Source organism: Gorilla gorilla, chromosome 10 (genome assembly GCF_029281585.2).
Source record: "Gorilla gorilla gorilla isolate KB3781 chromosome 10, NHGRI_mGorGor1-v2.1_pri, whole genome shotgun sequence".
In the NCBI taxonomy this organism is placed as follows: domain Eukaryota; kingdom Metazoa; phylum Chordata; class Mammalia; order Primates; family Hominidae; genus Gorilla; species Gorilla gorilla.
In genome coordinates this window covers 44,210,468-44,230,163 of record NC_073234.2, presented here as the reverse complement: position 1 = coordinate 44,230,163, position 19,696 = coordinate 44,210,468, and the positions used below count along the sequence as shown (strand labels likewise).

Here is a 19,696-nt window from a genome sequence, read left to right as displayed (position 1 = left end):
CCCCAGGCCCCAAACTAGCCAGCGAGTCCCCGGGACCCTCACTCTTGGACCGCTTTCCAGAACTCCGAACCCTGTCGCGGGTCCGCGTCGCCCTCCCCCGGGCAGCGCGTCAAATCGGCGCATGCGCACTCACTGGATTGCCGCGTAGCTCTTTCTCCCCCCCCACCAACCTTTTTTCTTTCCCCGCCCCTTCCCTCCCTCCCTCCTCAACCCGTCCCCTCCCTCTCCCCCATCAGCCCCCCCCTCGGCACTTCAGTCCGGGGAACAGCGGTGCGAGCTCCAGGCCCATGCACTGAGGAGGCGGAAACGAGGGGAGCCCCCAGAGCTCCATCAAGCCCCCTCCAAAGGCTCCCCTACCCGGTCCACGCCCCCCACCCCCCCTCCCCGCCTCCTCCCAATTGTGCATTTTTGCAGCCGGAGGCGGCTCCGAGATGGGGCTGTGAGCTTCGCCCGGGGAGGGGGAAAGAGCAGCGAGGAGTGAAGCGGGGGGGTGGGGTGAAGGGTTTGGATTTGGGGGCAGGGGGCGCACCCCCGTCAGCAGGCCCTCCCCAAGGGGCTTGGAACTCTACCTCTTCACCCACGCCCCTGGTGCGCTTTGCCGAAGGAAAGAATAAGAACAGAGAAGGAGGAGGGGGAAAGGAGGAAAAGGGGGACCCCCCAACTGGGGGGGGGTGAAGGAGAGAAGTAGCAGGACCAGAGGGGAAGGGGCTGCTTGCATCAGCCTACACCATGCTGACCCCGCCGTTGCTCCTGCTGCTGCCCCTGCTCTCAGCTCTGGTCGCGGCGGCTATCGACGGTGAGTGAGATTCCGCGTCCCCCTTGGACCCCTGGGGGCACCCTCTCCCCAGCCCCGACTCCTGCATACGGATGGGGAAGGGAGACGCGGGAGGGGGTGCCTTTTGTTATCCCAGTCCAGCTGACACAGCAGCGGCCCGACTGGGGGCGGGGATGGGGTCCGATTTGGGGGATGGGGGCCCTGGGCAAATGATGCTTCCGGGGCCCCCCAGCACAAACAAAGACCAGAGGCCTGGGTAGAGAGAAGAGGGCTCCCCATTTTTCTGATCCTGGGGAGGAGAGGCCTTCTTTTCCTATCTCTGTTCGGGGAGGGCCTCCGCCTCCCCTACATCCTCACAACCCCCCACCCCCCATCTGAATTGTGAAGGAATCCGGATTTGCAATGTTCGGCTGCAAAAGGGGGTGGGGGTGGGGTGGGGTGGGGGGATGGCTTTTGCACTGGCCTCTGTAGCTCGAAAGGGGAGCCAGGCCAGGGGTACCCTGCCGGGCAGAGGGCAGGCAGGCCTGGGAAGGCTGTGGGTGGGGAGAGGGAGGGCCCCCTGCTTGGGCGTGGAATCGACCCCAGAACCCCGGCTGGAGGCCTGGGTGCTGAAGTGGGCTCTTCCCCCTCTCAGGGCCTCTGTCAGTAGCCTGGGGTAGGGCTGTGTTGGGGGGCAGAGAGGGGGAGCTCGCCATACTATGTGACTTTGAATTTTCCTTCTTAATTCCTGGGAGCTTTGAGATGAAAAAACGTCAGATGTCATCACTGGGGAAGGGGACTGGAGAATGGCCTGGAATGCTGGGGTAGGAGGGTGGGGGAGGCTGCCTTCTTCCTGACTTCTGGCTTCATCACAGTTTGGATTGGAAGGAGAGTTGGAGGTTGGATGGGGATTATGGCTGTGCCCCCACACTCCTTTAGTAAATCTGTTTATTCCCTGCACCCCCCCAAGCCCAAAACCCCATACACACACACTTTGTATATTGCAGAGTTAGGCTTAGGCTAGAACTGCATCCTTTTGGGGAAATGGGGTGCCTCTCTTCCCTTTTTTTGTCAGCTGTTTTTTTTCTCCTACTTGTGAGTCACTGGTTCAAGTCTTGCCCAAGCTTTAAGCATTAAGCTGGGGTCATGGGGTTGGGCTGGGCTAGGTCCCTGATTTCAGAAGGGGTGGGATCTCATCCCCTCCTGTCATCTTAGCCCTCTCATCCAAAGACAAAACTGGGCCCGATACCATCATACACCCCCTCCTCTGTCTTGCCAGATTGGGATTGGGAAGGTTTTTCTCTGAAACCAGATTATCTCCCTCCCTCTCCCTAACTTGCTTCAATTGGGGGAGGAGACTTACAGGGTCAGGAAGCAGCTGTGTCCCCAAAAAACATATTTAGTGTCCCTCAGTTGTGCCATCTTGGGGACTCTCTACCCCCTACCCCCACCCCACCAATTAGCTGCCCTGGAGGAGGAGAGGGGCTTTTCCTGAATATCCTCCAGATGCCGCACAGCCAGCTTCTGCCTATAACTCCTGTCATTATCATGTGTTTTTCTCTTGTTCTCAGCCCTGTGAGGTGAGAAGGGAAATCGAGGCAGGGAGACTGGGGTTGCAGCCGCTTCTGGGAGGAATAGAAAAAAATTTTGAGAGAGAGAGAGACCCATCAGGAGTCCCATGAAGGAGGTGGCTAGAGTTAGGCAGAAGCAAGAGGGTTTCTGTGGAGAGCAGGGAAGGTCAGGAAGGGACCCCAGATAGCATCACTCCCAGGGCTCTAAAGGAGTTCTATTTGCCACACCAAGTTAGCGGAAGAGAGAGACTGGACATGTTCTCCTTAACTATCTCCCTACCCTTTCTTAAAATGTTCACCCACGCCCCCTCTGTATCTCCAGCTCAGATCAAACTATCCAAAGCCCCAGGAGAGGACCCCTCCCCAAACACACACCAATATTTCTGCCTTGGGAGTGGGAATATAAATAATCAGCTCCACCCCACTCTCGGGTACAGGGTGGTGAGAAAGGGGAATTGCATAGAAATGTAAGTTCAACTCTATCCAGAGGCAGCCTAGGGGATCCCTTATCCCTAACCCCTGCCCTCTTGCCTCAGGGTCCATCAACATTGAACTTTCTTGTTTACTTTCCAGAGAATGGAAATGACCCAGCTCACCTGACTTAGTATGTTACCTTCCTCCTGCTATCACAGCCTTGCTGCTTTCTCTCCAGGGCAGCAATCCTAGGGGCTTTCCCACCTCTTCTGCTTTCTCTTCTATGCCTGAAACTGCCTCTGGGGTCCCCTGCCCTTTGGGGAGTAACGTCACTCCCCACTAGCGACAAAATTGAGTGTACCTGCTGCTGGAGAGGTTGCAGAAAGATGGGGTGGAGAATGGGACAATTGAGTGCCCTGCTGAGATTGGGGAACATTTTCTAGTGGGGAGGGCACCCCCAGACAAATACAGCTCACAGAATAAGGCTGACTTCCTCCCTCCCTTTTTCCTGACCTTCCTCCACACACCCCCTTGAGCCGGCATATTACCAATTACTAGAGTAGGTACAGTGGAAGTGAGTTATGAAGCTGGGGTGTTAGCTTCCTGGATCCCTGAAAGTTCCAAACTCCTTTCTCTCTGATCAGACTCATATCCTAAACGTCTCCCTTTGCCTCATTGTCTTTTAAAGCAAGAATGTGTAAGAAATTCATTTTGGGGTTGGAGAGATATTTTGATGTTTAGGGCTGCTTCACTAGACATCTTTTTCTTCTGATCTTGTTCTCTCTCCTCTCTTCATTTTCTCAACCACCCTTCCACCACTGAGCCTCCCAAAGGATGACAGCCCAGGTCCTGGCCAGAGTCAGTTCCTGTCCAGATGCCCCCATTCTTCAAAACCCCTTCCTTACCTTTTGGGAAGCCCTTCCTTACTCAAGTCTATCTCTCTTTCCTCCTGCTGCAGTGTGAGCCCTTGCACATCAGAACCCCCAAGCCCAGGTTTATTCCCGCCCAGTACTGTCTTCTCAGGGTCCTCCTCACTCCTCAGACTCTTCACCTTTCAGGTCCTCCAGCTCTGGGTGTGGACTCATTGCTCTTGGGGCATCTGGGTGCAGCTGAATGGTACTGCAGGAAGGCCCCTGACTTGGTAGTGCTGGGTATGAGCGGTGGAGAACCTGCCTCCCTCTTCTGTCCCAGATTTCAGCCTGGTTAGCAGGATCCTGCATTGTTTGGAGAAGGAAGCAGTTGGCTTTGGAGTGTTTCCGGTGCAATGGCCTCAGGCACCAATATAAATCCTCCCTGGGAAAGAGGTGAGGGGTATATGTGGAGAGTTGTCCCTCTTGCTCCCCTAGGGGAGATGAAAGCCTCTCCCTCTCCCCCCAGGCCTTAGCTTCCCTGGCTGAGGAGCTCCATTTTCCTTCCTCCTTTCTACCCTCCTGACTCCAGGGGTGGTAGTGGTCCCTATTCTGGGTCTTCCTTGAGTCAGGCACTGCCTAGGGCTGAGACTCTGTCTCCCCAAGATAGGACAGATCTTGCTCCCACCCTACTCTAGGCTCAGCAGGGTAGTCATTCTCTGGGTTCATCCCAGGACAACTGTGTCATCCCCTTGGCAATCTCTGGACTGAGCCCCCTTCCTGGCTTTTCTGGCTGTCTGTCTGTCTTTCTGTCTGTCTGTCATTAGTGTGCGCTGTCTTGGCTTTTTAGAACCTCTCTGTCTCTCACCCTCTCAGTTCATCTCTTACTGCCGAACATTTGTGACATTCTCTGCCCTGCTTTCTGCGTCTCTGTCACTTGTCTTATTTTTCTCTGCCTGTCTCCATTTACCCCCATCCAGGCCTCTTGGTATCCCAAAAGCTTCTTGGGAGCAAGAGTCTCTCTGGGCTTTCCCACTCACCCCCTAGCTCCCTCCCCTCTGTTTTGGCTATTTTTCCCCCTTCCTGGCCAGACCCAGTGTCCAGTTCAGCACCAAAAGTTTCCTCTCCACTTTCCTCCGACTTCCTCTTTCTTCTTCCCCCTCCACTAATTTGGGGAATGGGTTTTGGAGAGAATGTTTCTGGAAGAAAGGAACTTGATACCCTTTGTGGGCTAAGAGGGAGAAAGGAGGTATTTCAGAAGGAAGGAGGGAGGTTAGACTTCTGGCAGAACTTCCTCCTGACCAGGAGCCTAAGAACTGGAGAAAGATGTAAGGAGTGAGTCAAGAACTTGGAGCTTTTACTCTGGTGAGCATAAGCTGTGTGTGTGGCTGGGGTGGGGGGAGAAGGAGGGGAGGCTTAGAAATGCCTGGTGAGTGATATGGTGACCTCTGGAGGCCTTCTGGGGGTCTGGCTTTTATTTGTGGGGAAAGGAAAAGCTGGTGGGGGAGGTCACGGGTCAGGCTAATGTCCTGCTGCATCAATATTGACTCAGAATGGAAGCGGAGACCCTTCCCCTCCCCTGGCTGTCCAAGCCACCCTGTCTGTCTGTCTGTCCAGGCCGCAAAGCAGAGGCCCAGACTCAGGAATGACAAAAATGTGTCTGAGCCTCAGGAAGGAGCCACCAGGCAACACCCAAAATACATAAAATTTAGTGAAAACCTCTAGGTTTGGGTTTGGGAGGCCCTTGCTGCCCCACCCCCATAAGGTTGAAAATTCAGATTCCTGCAGGCTCTGTCCCCGCGCCACCCCCCCGCACCCCCCGCACCTTGAGCATCCTCCTCCCACTCTGTTCCCTTAGCTATATCAGTGGTTCCCTTTAGAGAACCCCCCTCTCACCTATCTCAGAGGGGAGCCTATCTCTCCTTCTGCGTGTCCACTCTTAAAAACGGCCCCAAGAGTCCCTGTCATGCTTTTGCAGTCCCTGAGTCTCCTTGTCCTTTAAGAAGCACCTCTAAGGTCTTAGCTCTCTTCCTTGCTCTCGCTCCCTCAAGGGGTATCAAAGGATGGGTTCCCCTTCTCTGGAGAAGACTCCTTCAGGGTTGGACTTCGCTGTCACCCTCTCTGGCCAGGCATTCTCACCCCACTTCCCCACCCCCAAGGTCCCAGAATGGGACACAGAATGACAGCCAAGGCTCAAGCAGGGCAGAGGGGTCTGTGTTGTGTCTGGACACACACCCAACTCTACACCTCCTGCCCTGGCTCCAGCTTGGTGGCCCTGGGGGCCGTGGCTGGGCTGGGTGCCTGGGTTTGGGGGGGGTGGGGCAGGGTGTTGGCCAAGTTAGCATGGCAGTCACATTCATCTTCAGGCAAAGCTGAGAACAGACGGCCCCTGTGTCCTGGTGTTCTTCCTCCAAACTTGCTCTCTCTCCTTCCTCTCTAGATCTCTCCTTCTTCTTCTCCTGCCTGTCTTCCCTTTCTTCTGTCCCATTCTTGCTCCTCTCTGTCTCCCCTATGCCCTTCCCTCCTCTCTGAGGAGCCCTGAAGGCCACCCCTTAAAATCCTCTCCCCACTGCCAGGGCCAGAGAACGACAGCATTCTCCCTGCAATTTCCCTTCCTTGTTTTTTGTTTTTGTTTTGTTTTGTTTTTGAGACACAGTCTCACTCCATCACCCAGACTGAAATGCAATGGCGTGATCTCTGCTCACCGCGACCTCCGCCTCCCGCTAATTTTTGTATTTTTAGTAGAGACAGGGTTTCACCATGTTGCCCAGGCTGGTCTCGAACTCCTGACCTCAAGTGATCCGCCCATCTCCGCCTCCACCTCCCAAAGTGCTGGTACTACAGACGGGAGCCACTGCGCCCATCTGGTTTCCTTTCTTTCTTTCTTTCTTTTTTCTTTTGAGATGGAATCTCACTCTGTTGCCCAGGCTGGAGTGCAGTGGCGCGATCTCAGTTCACTGCAAGCTCCGCCTCCCCTGGTTCATGCCATTCTCCTGCCTCAGCCTCCTGAGTAGCTGGGACTACAGGCGCCTGCCACCACGCCCAGCTAATTTTTCATATTTTTAGTAGAGACGGGGTTTCACCGCGTTAGCCAGGATGGTCTCGATCTCCTGACGTCATGATCCGCCTGCCTCGGCCTCCCAAAGTACCGGGATTACAGGCGTGAGCCACCGCGCCCGGCCTGGTTTCCTTTCTTAACCCGGCTGCATCCCATGACCTATGAGGAAACCACCTGCTCAGTTACCAGTCACCCTGTGCCTCAGCTCCCTCATGTGTGAGCGGGGGGCTGCAAGGGCACCCACCTCACAGGGTTATAGTATCTAAGTAAGTTAATAGTCACCGTATTTCCAATCAGTGGCTGGTGGTTAGCAAGGTGAAAAAGGTTAGCTCCCATCGGTCAGGGAGACCTCCGGGTTCTCTCATGCGGGCCAGGAGGCAGGGAAGGCCTTAGTTGCTTCTGACCTTAGGGCAGTGTTGTTCTCTCATCTAAACTGCAGGCCACAAAGGTGGGTTTTCTGGGTGCTGGATTCAGACACAGAAGGCTCTGCTGAGGGGAGTGGGGTTGGCTTTCCCTCTAAGCAGATTATAAGTGTCCTACCCCGCTCCCAACTCAGCTCTCTCCCAGCTCTGAGTGAGGCTTCCCTTGGCTGTGTAGACTGCCCCAAAGTAGTTTATTTGTTTCTTTCTTCCCTCTCCCCCTGAAGGAAATCAAAGACAGGCCTCAGCCTTCTCGCTCCAGATTCCTAGGCCCTTCAACACCAGCCCTGACAGGAAGTTCTTTCACGTATCTCTCTGCAATCCTTGTGCTGGCCAGGCCCTCGGGAGATGTGGCCCCCTCCCCCGGTGCTGCTGTGGGATAGGGGCCTGGGCCCTCCTCTTCCTTTCACTTGTCCCATCCCCCATCCGCTCCCTGCAAGAGCACATCTGGTTTGTGAATCTCTCTCATTCCAGCTTTTGGAGTTTGCCAGCTGCTGTTTCCTCTGTGGAGTTCAGGCCAAAAATGGGGGTGGGGGACAGCGGGGGGGACTCAGTGAGGGCTAAAGGAGGGGGCACCATGGCTGGGATGTGGAATGGAGGGGAGGTTAGGTGACCACTCGGTGACCTCAGGCCGTGGCTGTGCGCTCTGCCCCTGGGAGGAGCAGGGCATGGACCAAGTCCCAGGTGGGTGGCATGGGGGTCTGTTTCTGGGCTCCAAACATCTCATCTGCCTCTGAGTCCCATTCCAGCCCCCCTCTTCCCCCTCAGCCGGCCACGGCTGGTCAGGGGAAGCGGACGGTTCTCCGGCATGCTAACTAGGCTGGCGGGCTGTGTTTCCCGGGAAGACCTCACAGCTGGCCCAGTGGGGCAATGAACTCAGCATTATCCACCTCCTCAAGGGGCCTTTATTCCAGGCTCAGGGTAGGGGCCAGGGGAGGGAGGCTGAAGGGGGAGCCTGGCTAGGCCATCCTTGATGTGTTTCCTGAACTCGGTCATTTTGGCCAGGGGCCTGAGTGCCGTCTCCCCTGCCAGCGGTGGGGGTTAGGAGGGAGGACATCTCAGTGAGGCTCCCATCAGACTCCCTCCCTCCTAAGATCCCCCCCCCCCGCCATTTTCCTTATACTTCTGTCTCTGCCCTGCATTTGCATTAGTTGGGTACAGCTGTCTTCTCAGGCGACTCTGGCTCCTGCAGAGCAGAGGGTCATCTCACCCTCCTTGGCACCCTGATGCCTAGTGCAGTGCCTGGCATAGAGCTGGCCTTCAGTGTGTGCCAGCAGAATAGAAATGTGATGGCACAGGCTGAGGAAAAGCCACGAAAGGCCAGGAGACTGGGAGCTCAGCCTTGGGTGGGGGAGAAGGGGTGGGTGACTGTTCCTCCTGTGGAGGATGTGGTGATAGAGGTTGGGAGGAGTGGGAATCGGAGGACTGGTGTGGATTTCACTGGTTCAGAGCTTGGAGTCAGCTTAGCTGGTTTTGTCACTTGCCAGCTATTTGACCCTGGCCAAGTCACCTGGCTCAATTTCTTCATCTGTGAAATGGTGGTATTAGTTGTCCCCATTTGTCATACTGTGGAGGGAATTAAATACGATGATACGTGGAAAAAACTGCTTTACCACAGTTCCTGGCACATACTGAGCCCACAATAAGAGTTAGTTGTCAGCCGGGTGCCGTGGCTCACGCCTGTAATCCCAGCACTTTGGGAGGCTGAGATGGATGGATCAGATGAGGTCGGGAGTTCGAGACCAGCCTGACCAACATGGAGAAACCCCGTCTCTACTAAAAATACAAAATTAGCCATGCGTGATGGCGCATGCCTGTAATCCCAGCTACTCTGGAGGCTGAGGCAGAAGAATCGCTTGAACCCGGGAGGCAGAGGTTGCAGTGAGCCAAGATCGTGCCATTGCACTCCAGCCTGGGCAACAAGAGCAAAACTCCGTCTCAAAAAAAAAAAAAGAAAAGAAAAAAAAGAGTTAGTTGTCACCATTCTTAATTCCTCCTTGGGGGATGAGGGAAGAGAATGGGGTAGGAGTGGAAGAAGCCTGATTGGGGTGGGAGGGTAGGGCCAAGAGGTCCTGAATATAGTAGCTAACTAGTTGGACTGGACTGAAACCAGTTCCTAGAGTTCATTTCAGCCATCCCCCTGCCTCTGCTCCCCAATTCTGATATCTTGAAAATCTTTAGGTGCTTCTTAACTCTAAGGATATCTACTGAAAGTCTCCCTGAGGTCTAACCAAGGGAGGCTGTGTCTTTAGAGAATGGAGAGGACAAGGCAGGTGGATCACCTGAGGTCAGGAGTTTGAGACCAGCATGGCCAACATGGCAAAACCCCGTCTCTACTAAAAATACAAAAATTAGCTGGACATGGTGATGCGTGTCTGTAGTTCCAGCCACTGGGGAGGCTGAGGCAGGAGAATCGCCTGAGCCCACGAGGTGGAGGTTGCGGTGAGCTGAGATTGTGCCACTGCACTCCAGCCTGGGGGACAGAGTGAGACCTTGTCTCAAAAAAAAAAAAAAAAATAGGGAATGGAAATGGAAGCAGGGCTCTCTACCCTGCCCGTTCCTGCCCAGCCTTGCCCTCCTGTGCCTCTGCTAATACCATCTCCAACTACTACTGTGTGTGCCAAGGGCATCCCTCCCCACTGCTCCCATCTGGGGGCCTAGTGATTAGGGGTTGGGAAGGATGGGGTGATGGGTCAGGGGACCAGGAGTGTCCCAGAAGGCAGGGAAGCAGAGAGGTTAGATAAGACCAGCTCGGGGCCTCTAGTAGGAGTTAGAGGAAGACAAAGAGAAAACATGTCAAGGCCTAAATGCACCCCCCTTCACCATCACTCTGTCATCAAAGCCAGGGGGTGCTGGTGTCTGATGAGAGTAACCAAGAATAGCAAAGGCTTTGACCCTGACTCCCAGGAACAGGCAGCCTAGAGGACTTGGAGGGGTGCAGTAAAATGTGCTTCTGGATCCTCCCCACCCCCACCGCAGATACACAGTGTCTAGGAACTACCCAAAGCCACCCCCTGACACCCCCAGGCACATAGACCATGGCTGAGGGTCTGGGCCAGATGGAGACTGATGCTAGGGAAGGAAGAGCAGTACTAGGGAACTTTGGGTTCACAGAGTTGGCCTCCATCCTTCATTTATATCCCCTTTTCTTTCCTTGCCCTAGCCCCTAAGACTTGCAGCCCCAAGCAGTTTGCCTGCAGAGATCAAATAACCTGTATCTCAAAGGGCTGGCGGTGCGACGGTGAGAGGGACTGCCCAGACGGATCTGACGAGGCCCCTGAGATTTGTAAGTACCTTTTCTGGATTCTTCTCCCCAAACCGTTAACTTATCCCTCTTCCTTTGGCAGATGTTTGGGAGGAGGACAGCTGATCCCTAGCCTGATGTGGACCTTGCTCAGTGATTGTATTTGTCCATGACACAGCTAAAACTGTCCTTTACACCCCTTCAAAATGCTTGGCATGGTGCCTGTTGGGTTTAGAAATGGCACCTCAAATTTCTCCCTCAGGTGCTGCACCCCAAGACAGTGTTCTCTGGGCTGACAGCTTTGCTAGAAGATGGCCTGGCCTCCCTTTCCTTCCAGCTCTTCCCTTGTTCCACCTCTCAGCCTCCCTGACCCTTGATGATTGGCCCCAGGTCTTGTCGGATGCTCAGATCTTCCTCTGTCCTTTGGCTCCCAGGCCAGAGGCCACTGGCACTTGCTCAGCCCCATACCAGAAGCCCCACCCCTGTGCTTTTCCCGCTACCCCCGCCTTCCCCTGCCCCCAGTAAGTGGTGTAATCGGAGGCAGCTGTTTTAACTGGGAGAAAGGTCCCCGCCCAGCTTTTGCCCTGCCAAGGGAAGTGGAGAACTTGTTGGTGGGACCCCAGAGTCCTGGGTAGCTGGCACAGTCCTGGTGGCTCCACCTTTAGCCTCTCCCCTGCTTGGTTAATCTGGGCCAGGGTCAAAGCGACCCTGCATTCCTAGGTCCGTCTCTGTTCTCTCTCGTGGGCTTTATCCTGCTCCAGTCCCATCTGGTGTCCTATCCCCACACCCCCATCCATAATTATCAGGGGTAATTTTAGGGCTGGAAAGGGAGCCACTAGTGGGCTCTGCCTCACCCCTACACTCTGCCCTGGAGGGTGGGGGCCAGGGGTATTCAGCAAATATATCTACGGCATGGTGCTTCAGCCTGGAGTCTCTTCTTGTCTGGTGCCACCTGCACCCCCACACTTTTGACCCTGATCCTTGGGCGTTAGAAGTAAAGAAAGCCATGCAGAAGGGTCAGATCTGCCTCTTTTTGTTCATTCTTCCTTCAATTTGCTGTAAACCTCACCTTATATGCATTACCACTCTGTTCACACTCATACCCCCCGGACTCATAACATCACACACAGACCCACCTGGCACTGATGAGCCCACCTCCCACCCAAAGGCACAAACACATTCTCACAGTAACACAGAGTCACACTCAAACGTGGATGCAGAAACACACTCTATACTCAGAGAGATGTCCCCAGACACACATACCAACATAGAGACACACACACACAAACCCAGATTGATTCACATGGAAACTCACTGAGGCCAGATACACCAGCATACAGAAAGACACACAGATACACTCTCACTACACACCGCTGCATGCTATACAGCCACACCCTCAGTTGTGTAAGCGGACTCCCATCCAGGCACACATGGGTCATAGACACTGTCACTCACACACCGTGTCCAGGCTTGGGGGCCAATAGACAGTGGTCTCTCTATCTCATCCATCCTCTTGAGCAACAAAGGAAGTTGCAGAGATGATATGACCAGTTGGCCACAACCTTTTTTTTTTCTTTTTTTGAAAGGTGGGATCTCACTATGTTGCCTTGGCTGATCTCAAACTCCTGACCTCAAGTGATTCTCCTGACACAGCTTCCCAGAGTTCTGGGACTATAGGCGTGAGCCACCATGCCTGGCCAGACCACAACCTTTGATTCTTCCCAAATCCTTCTATCAGGCTTGTTGCTGTGGGGTTGGAAGTCTAGAATAGTGCTGTCCAATAGAAATGTATTGCAAGCCACATGTGCTATTTTGAAATTTTCGAGTAGCCACTTAAAAAAGGTAAAAATGAACAGATGAAATGAATTTGAATATTTTATCCAATGGATCCAAAATATTATCACTTTAGTACAGTGTATTCATATAAAACCTTTAGAGATCTTTTGCATTTTTCTGATATTAAGTCATCAAAATCCAGTGTACATTTTATACTTACAGTTTGAACTTGCCGCCTTTCAAGTGCTTGATAGCCACATGTGACTGGGCTACGTATTGGGCAGTGAAGGTCTAGAAGATTTGGCACCCCTCTTGGCCCTGGGTTCTGCAACCTGGGAGCTATGGGAAGGAGTTTTTCTTTATCATTGGGGTTTCTCTGCCATGGACTCTGCTTGCCTCAGCTCATCAAAACCTTTTTTTTGTTTGTTTGTTTTGAGACAGATCTCGCTCTGTCGCCCAGGCTGGAGTGCAGTGGTGCAATCTCAGCTTACTGCAACTTCTGCCTCCTGGGTTCAAGCGATTCTCCTGCCTCAGCCCCCCGAGTAGCTGGGACTACAGGTGCATGCCACCATGCCTGGCTAATTTTTTGCATTTTTAGTAGAGACGGGGTTTCACCATGTTGGCCAGGCTCATCTTGAACTCCTGACCTCAAGTGATCTGCCCGCCTCAGCCTCCCAAAGTGCTAGGATTATAGGCGTGAGCCATCACTCCCGGCATCATCAAAACCTTTTACTGACCTCAGTCGTCATCAAAAACCAGGCTGTCTTCAGCCTGTCTCCTGAGCATAGAATGTTGAGGCACTGGGGTCCATAGGAATGGGGCATTTGGAGGGTGGACTCTACTGAAGGCCTAGTTTCTACCTCCACCTGTTTGCCTACAGGTGTGTGGCTACTGTGGGGAATATTGTAAAAGAGTTCTAGGTGGAGGAGTCTAACTAGCCCCGAGGCCTCCTGAGATCTGAAACCCCAGTTTTATCTCCCCTCATCCCCACTGAACAGCTGACCAGAGAGCCACCATAGCCAGCTTGTTCATGCCCACCCTTCTGTCTGCCCTCAGGTCCACAGAGTAAGGCCCAGCGATGCCAGCCAAACGAGCATAACTGCCTGGGTACTGAGCTGTGCGTTCCCATGTCCCGCCTCTGCAATGGGGTCCAGGACTGCATGGACGGCTCAGATGAGGGGCCCCACTGCCGAGGTAAGGACTTTTCCACTCTCTACTCTCCTGTCTGGATGCAGCATATTATCAGCCCACCTTCCGAGGACTGTCCTGGCACCTTCAGTGGGGATGAGGCCTTGTCCTGGTCCCCTGCCTAGATTTACCTTCAGAGAGCAGATGAAATTGATGTGCCCCTTGGGCCTGGAGCTTGGTCAGACAGCCCTGTGGGCCTCAGCCGTGGGCTGTAGCCTGGGCACTTCCCTCTGGCTATGTGTTCTTGGACTAGTCACTACCTCTCTCGATGTGGCAGTTTTTCTTCTGTAAGACGAGAGATCAGTGTTTTCATACTTTTTAAAAAATAGTATGATCCTTTCTTCAAAAGGTTTTCTGCGTGAAACCTGAGTGTGAACACAGGGAGGAGCAGAGGTGCTGTGACTAAAGCTTAGCGATCTAGTTTAGTCCACCTGCCGCCCCTACGGGTGCCCTAGAAGGCATCCCCCAGGAGCTGCAGATCTTTGAGGGGCCCTAAATCTGCCTTGGTCCCTCCCTCTCTGACAGTCTAGACTGTCTGAGGTGGTTGATAGGAAAGCCATCCAGGCCGAGGTGGGAACATTAGGATGATAAGTCAGACTGCTTCCAGCCTGTGGCTCAGGTCACCAGCTCTACAGTCTTTCCCCCAAAGGGCCCTGTGGGCCATGGAGAGTCCGGTCACAGCGTGAGCATTTAAGAGTCGTGTCAGGGGAGGCAGAGCCTCAAGCCTGCGTGTTAGGGAATAGTGGCTTCTCCCTTCTCTTTTCCTCGGGGTCTGGGCCCGGAGCAAGAGGCCGGCTCTGAGAGGCCATGAGCGTGGCCCTAGGGGAGGGGCTGTGCTTGGGTGTGGGGGCAGTGTCCTGTGCTGTGTGCCCAAGAAAACATCTGTCTGTGGGAGGAGACTCGTCTGGATCCTGTTCACTAGGAGCAGGGAGGATGGAGCAAGGGAGTTTGTGGAAGATTTTTCTCCCTTTCTTTGGTTGATTTTGCATGTTTTCATCTGAAGCTCCTGGGACGGGATGCAGAATGCGGGCCTGGGGGCTGACTTAAATGACCACGCGCACCCCTTCCTCTCGTGTGGTGTGTGTTCAAGCTTACTTCCTTTTGAGTACCTTTACAGTCTCTAAAACAACAGAGAACTTCAAAAACCTCAGGTCTGAATTTCCTTCTCTGATATTACAGAAATCGGCCTCCTCATTCCCTCACCCTATATCCAGAAAAGTTACTCTTTTCTAGGTTTTCCAGAGCAAATGATATTTTCCCCCTCTGTGGAGAAAGGCTGGGCAGGCAGCATGAATGGGTCTCGGGTGGAAGTGGAGAGGAGAAAGAATCACTGGGGCCTGGCCCCCCATCCCAACTCTTCCTGGCAGGCTTAGTGCCTCTAAACGTCTTAGCATCTTGGGCGGCTCTCTCTCCTAGGTGGGGGTGGAGTGGGAAGCCAGGGTGTGAGGCCGCTGGACAAAGGGGTCTTTGTGGCCAGGCTGCCTGGCCCCACGCAAGGCCATTAACTGGGTCGCTGGTCTGGGGGGGCAACTGCTCTCCCACTTCTCCCCCCTCCTGTCTCATTCCCTTCTGTCTCCCCTGTGGAAGTGGGTCAGTGGCAGGAGAAAGATTAGAAAAGAATCCAGAGGGGACCAGTTTTGCTCCTCCTTCCTGTCCTCTACCTGGGCCTTAGGCCTTCTCTCTGAGGCCTCTAGGGCTCCGGGGATGGGTTAGACAGGTGCTTCCAGGCCAGAGCTGGGATCCTGTGGGGACAGACACGATTCCATGCCCACTTTTCAGCCCCAGCTGAAGCCAACATTGTAATCCCCAGGCAGTGTAGACGAGAGGCATATGAAAGGGATAAGACTCACCATCCCCTCTTCCTGTTGACCCCAACAAAGTGCCAGAACCCCTCTCCATGGGGACAGAGGTAGCCCAGAACATCCAGAACAGGGACATGTGAGTTCTAAGCCATCACTGGCTGTGTGACCTTGGGCTTGTCTTATAGCCTCTCTGGGCTTCAGTTTTTCACTTGTGAAATATGGTAGATGCTTCCTAAGGCCCTTCTGTCTCTGACACTGCAGCCCTTAGAAGTGGTTTCTGAAGGTTGACTGGGTTTAGGGGAAGGTTGTGGCCTGCGTGGAGCTGCCAGATCTGGCGGCCTGAATATGTGTCTCTCCTGCCCCCACACAGAGCTCCGAGGCAACTGTTCTCGCCTGGGCTGCCAGCACCATTGTGTCCCCACACTCGATGGGCCCACCTGCTACTGCAACAGCAGCTTTCAGCTTCAGGCAGATGGCAAGACCTGCAAAGGTATGTGAGTGCATGTGCCTGTGTGCATGTGTGTGTGCCAGTAGCCAGTTGAGGTGGGCAGGGAGGGGCAGAGAGGGGTAGGGGGCCTGGCTGGAATAAGAAACTAGAAGGAAGGTGCAAGAGAGGGGGTGCCACCACCCCAGGGCATGACTGTGAGCCCTAACCATTTGCTTCCACTAGACTTCTAAAAATTCACCTTAAAATTATAGTTTATATGTAAATTTTTCTGTTGTAAAAAATTAAAGAATTAACAGATAAAACCAAAGTCCCCTTTGACAAATCCCCCTCAGTTCCGGTCCCCTTCCCATCTCCCTGGAGTTCAACTCTATTATCAGTTTGCTCTCTCTCTTTCAGGCCCTTTTTTGTGCATTTGCCTCTGGGTATTCACAGAAAATCTAATTGGAAGTACTGCTCAAGAGTACTGCGTGCTCTTTTTTACATAAACGATAGTATACTGTATATATTATTTTCAATGTTTTTCACTCATCAGTATGTTCCACAATTTTTTTTTCTGTGTTAATATGTAAAGATCTACAGCATTCTTTTAGAAACCACTATGACGTATGACTTTTACCACAGTTTACTTGGTCACCTCCCTGTTGATGAGTGAGATGTTCCCAATTTTTCACTGCTACAAGCAATGCAAACTTTTCTGTTTTAAATTTGCCTCCCTCGGGTCTTCGTGCAAATGCCACCTTCTCAGTGAAGCCGTCCCCCGACCCCTCTAAAATTGCATCCCTGCCATCTGCATTCTCTATCCCTGTTCTCTTTTCATTGCGCTAGCACCTCTAACGTATACTTTATTTACTTTGTTTCATATGTTATTATAGTAACTATATTTCATTTATTATCTGAATATAAGTTTCATGAGGACAGCAATGTAGGTCTATTTTAAAGTTCACTGATGCACCCCTGGCACCTGACCCATAGTAGGGACTCAATAAATCTTCCCTGCGTGAATGAGTGATATGTACACGAGTGTTTCTCTGGAGTGGATTCCAAGACTGGACTTCCTGGGTGATAAGGTTTGCACATTTCATGCTGTAATAGATTCTGCCGAACTGTCCTTCAAGGTAGCTGTAAGGATGGACATGTTGGTCATGTCTGATGATCACCCACTTTGTTGCCCTTGTCACACTGGAAATGACCACATTCTTGCCCTTTCCCCGGCAGATTTTGATGAGTGCTCAGTGTACGGCACCTGCAGCCAGCTATGCACCAACACAGACGGCTCCTTCATATGTGGCTGTGTCGAAGGATACCTGCTGCAGCCGGATAACCGCTCCTGCAAGGCCAAGAATGGTGGGTGGGGTTGCCTCTGGCCACAGTGCTAACTAAGCCCCCTCAGTGCTATTCCCTGGTGGGTGGTGGCCTGAGAGGTGGTCCTAGAGCCCTGGCTGCACGGACTCTTCTCTTCCCCATTCCCAGAGCCAGTAGACCGGCCCCCTGTGCTGTTGATAGCCAACTCCCAGAACATCTTGGCCACGTACCTGAGTGGGGCCCAGGTGTCTACCATCACACCCACGAGCACGCGGCAGACCACAGCCATGGACTTCAGCTATGCCAACGAGACCGTATGCTGGGTGCATGTCGGGGACAATGCTGCTCAGACGCAGCTCAAGTGTGCCCGCATGCCTGGCCTAAAGGGCTTCGTGGATGAGCACACCATCAACATCTCCCTCAGTCTGCACCGTGAGTCACCTGCTCTCAGCTTGGAGGGCTGGGGAGGGTAGGGGAGACGGGGAAGGTGGACCCTGTCTTGAACAGAGGCCAGGAGTTACACAGGATGGTCCTGTCTGGGGCAGGAGAAGCAGGAGGCTGGATACAATGGTGTGTGTTTGAGGCAGGGACAGAGCCACCAGCATGCTCCCTCCCAGCTCTCTGAGCAAGTGTCTGGATGGCCCTTGCATTTCTGGCCAAGGGCTGAGGGGGCAGTGAATGGTCAGTCTCCAGAGACCAGGGACTGTCCCTTCTCTGAGAGGGGAGTGTTGACTAGACTGCAGAGGGACTTTCCGGTGCAGTGGGAGCCAAGGCTAGGGAAAGAAGGAGCGGAAGCCTGAGGTGCCCTGTTAGGCTGCAGCTGAGGGTAAAGGAGCTGGGGCCCAGCTGCTCTGTCTCCATGGGCCATCGTTTCCCTCGGGGACCATTGCCAATGGACTCTCTGCTGCCATCGGGGGAGGGCAGTACTGAGGTTATTTCTCTGTGGCTTTGTGGCAGTGAATGAGGCTGGGAGAGGAGCGTGAGCCACATGAGATTTTAGAATATCCTGGATGCTTCCATTCAGGCTTCTCCCTAGGCTATACTTTTGCTATCCTAGTTGTGGAAGAAGGGGTGTCACAGAAAGGGGCACGAGCATAGCTGGGTGTAGACCCACTGCCGGGAACAGCCCTGCCCATCTCAGAGGCTGTTACACCAGCAACCTTAAAGTCAACATCTGGCAGCATCACATTTCCAAAGAAATGCACCACAGGGCTGAGAGGAAGAATCTGGCCTGTGGTTGATCTGACCCCCTAAGGGAGATAACTTGATCTGTAACTGTTTAGTAAACCAGAATTCCCATCTCTGCCTTGGTTTCCTAATCTGCATAATGGGTTTGAGCTTGTCTGTCTAGATCAGATTAACTGGAGTGAAAGCCAGTGGTAAAGGACAGCACACTTTGAAGTTGAGGATTGTGAACCTTGGGCCTCTCTAGAAGATCTTCAAGTTTCTTTATTTGGTTCTTGTGATGAAAAGAAAGATCCCAGGAGGTTACAAGGGATTCATTCTGGGAGAGAGAAAGGCCCCTCCCCGGGATGGTGGAGAGCAGGGGTTCCTCTGAGAGCCCTCACTCTCCGTGGCCTCAGCGTAAGGTTCACATTTCTGCCTTTGGCTCCTCCAGAGCATCCCTGATAGCGTCCTTGGGCTGCTGCTGTCTACAGCTCACTGGTGATCAGACATGTGTCCTCCTTGGGGTGCTGAGCTGGGGGCTGTCAAGCCTGGTTGGCTGAGCTCTTAACGAGTGGGCGACTCAGGGAACCCCATGGCTGATGGGGTGGGATTGGTGCTAGACCCTCTTGTGCAGCTGCCCTCCCCCTGTTCCTTGTCCACTGACCTACTCAACAGGCCTGTCTGGGCAGACAGCTTGTCAGTTTCCTCCCCAGCCCTGCATCTTGCCATACAGTGGGCTTGTGGGTAGGTGGCTGTGAGGTGTCCTGGAGGTAACCTTCTCAACTTCTACTCTGGCCTCATCTCCTTATCTGACTTCCTCCCCAGGAGAAGCTGGTACCCCTCCCTTGGCAAACAGATTTGCCTTGCCTCCCAGTCTGCTAAACTCACTGGGCCTCTCAGGGGCAGAGTCCAGGAGGCTAGAAGAGCCCAAGGGGAAATGCTTGTGGGGTAAATGAGTGGGTTTCTCTCGTCCCAGCTTCTGTCCCTTCCTCCCTGCCCTCCCCCTGCTCCACACCCCTGCCGCCTGAATGTCTGGCTGTCACCCTGAGGATGGTTGTTTTGCTCTCTCCCACAAACTAATTATGGGTCCCAAACTGAGGATGTCAGTGTCTCTCCCCTAGCCCCTCCCCCAGTTCCCGGGTCATCCCCCTCCCCAGGAGATGCTGACTGGCCTGCCCTGGTGTGTAGGGTGGCTGGTCCCAGGCACTCACCTGCACAGCGGCTGCTGGCCTGTAATTAGCTCCCCAAGGAGGATGAAGAAGAAAGGCTGCAGCTTTCCCCTGCTTTCACTCTGCCCTCCAGGGCAGCCCTCCCTGCAAGCCTTCCATTTTGTGCTGTGACTGTGACCTCTGTTGGACCCCTGGGGCTGAGCCTCATGCAGCAGGGGTGCACACAGAGGGAGGAGTCTGACAATTGAGGGGTGTTCGAGCCAGCGAGGTCAGCCCGCTGGTGCAGGCAGAAAGGGGAGCCTGCCCCAGAGAAAACTCTGGAAGCAGAAATAGAATAGAAAGAAGGAAGGAGGCCAGGAAATGAGCCTGGTTCACATGTGTCCTGGGCCATGTGAGTCAGACCTGTTGTGGAGTCCTGAGAGCCCCCGGGGGCCCCCCCGAGGCCCTGCAGTGTGTGAACATTCCTCTTCAATGCCCCAGGGCTGCTGACCCTCCTGCCTCAGGCCCAGTGTTATCCCCCTGGATTGGTGGGTCAT

The 19,696-nt window shown here is 53.7% G+C and overlaps 1 protein-coding gene across 1 annotated transcript in view; it reads left to right on the top strand.

The window, feature by feature from the left end:
* Positions 1-239: 239 nt before the first annotated feature.
* Positions 240-19,696, top strand: part of LRP1 (LDL receptor related protein 1) — an 84,576-nt gene continuing 65,119 nt past the window's right edge. Inside the window, exons 1-6 of the mRNA XM_055359318.2 lie at positions 240-796; positions 10,228-10,350; positions 13,141-13,278; positions 15,445-15,564; positions 16,738-16,866; positions 16,993-17,256. Of these exons, the coding sequence (XP_055215293.1) occupies positions 730-796; positions 10,228-10,350; positions 13,141-13,278; positions 15,445-15,564; positions 16,738-16,866; positions 16,993-17,256 (841 nt within the window). The 5' untranslated portion in view covers positions 240-729. The remainder of the gene's footprint in view (positions 797-10,227; positions 10,351-13,140; positions 13,279-15,444; positions 15,565-16,737; positions 16,867-16,992; positions 17,257-19,696) is intronic.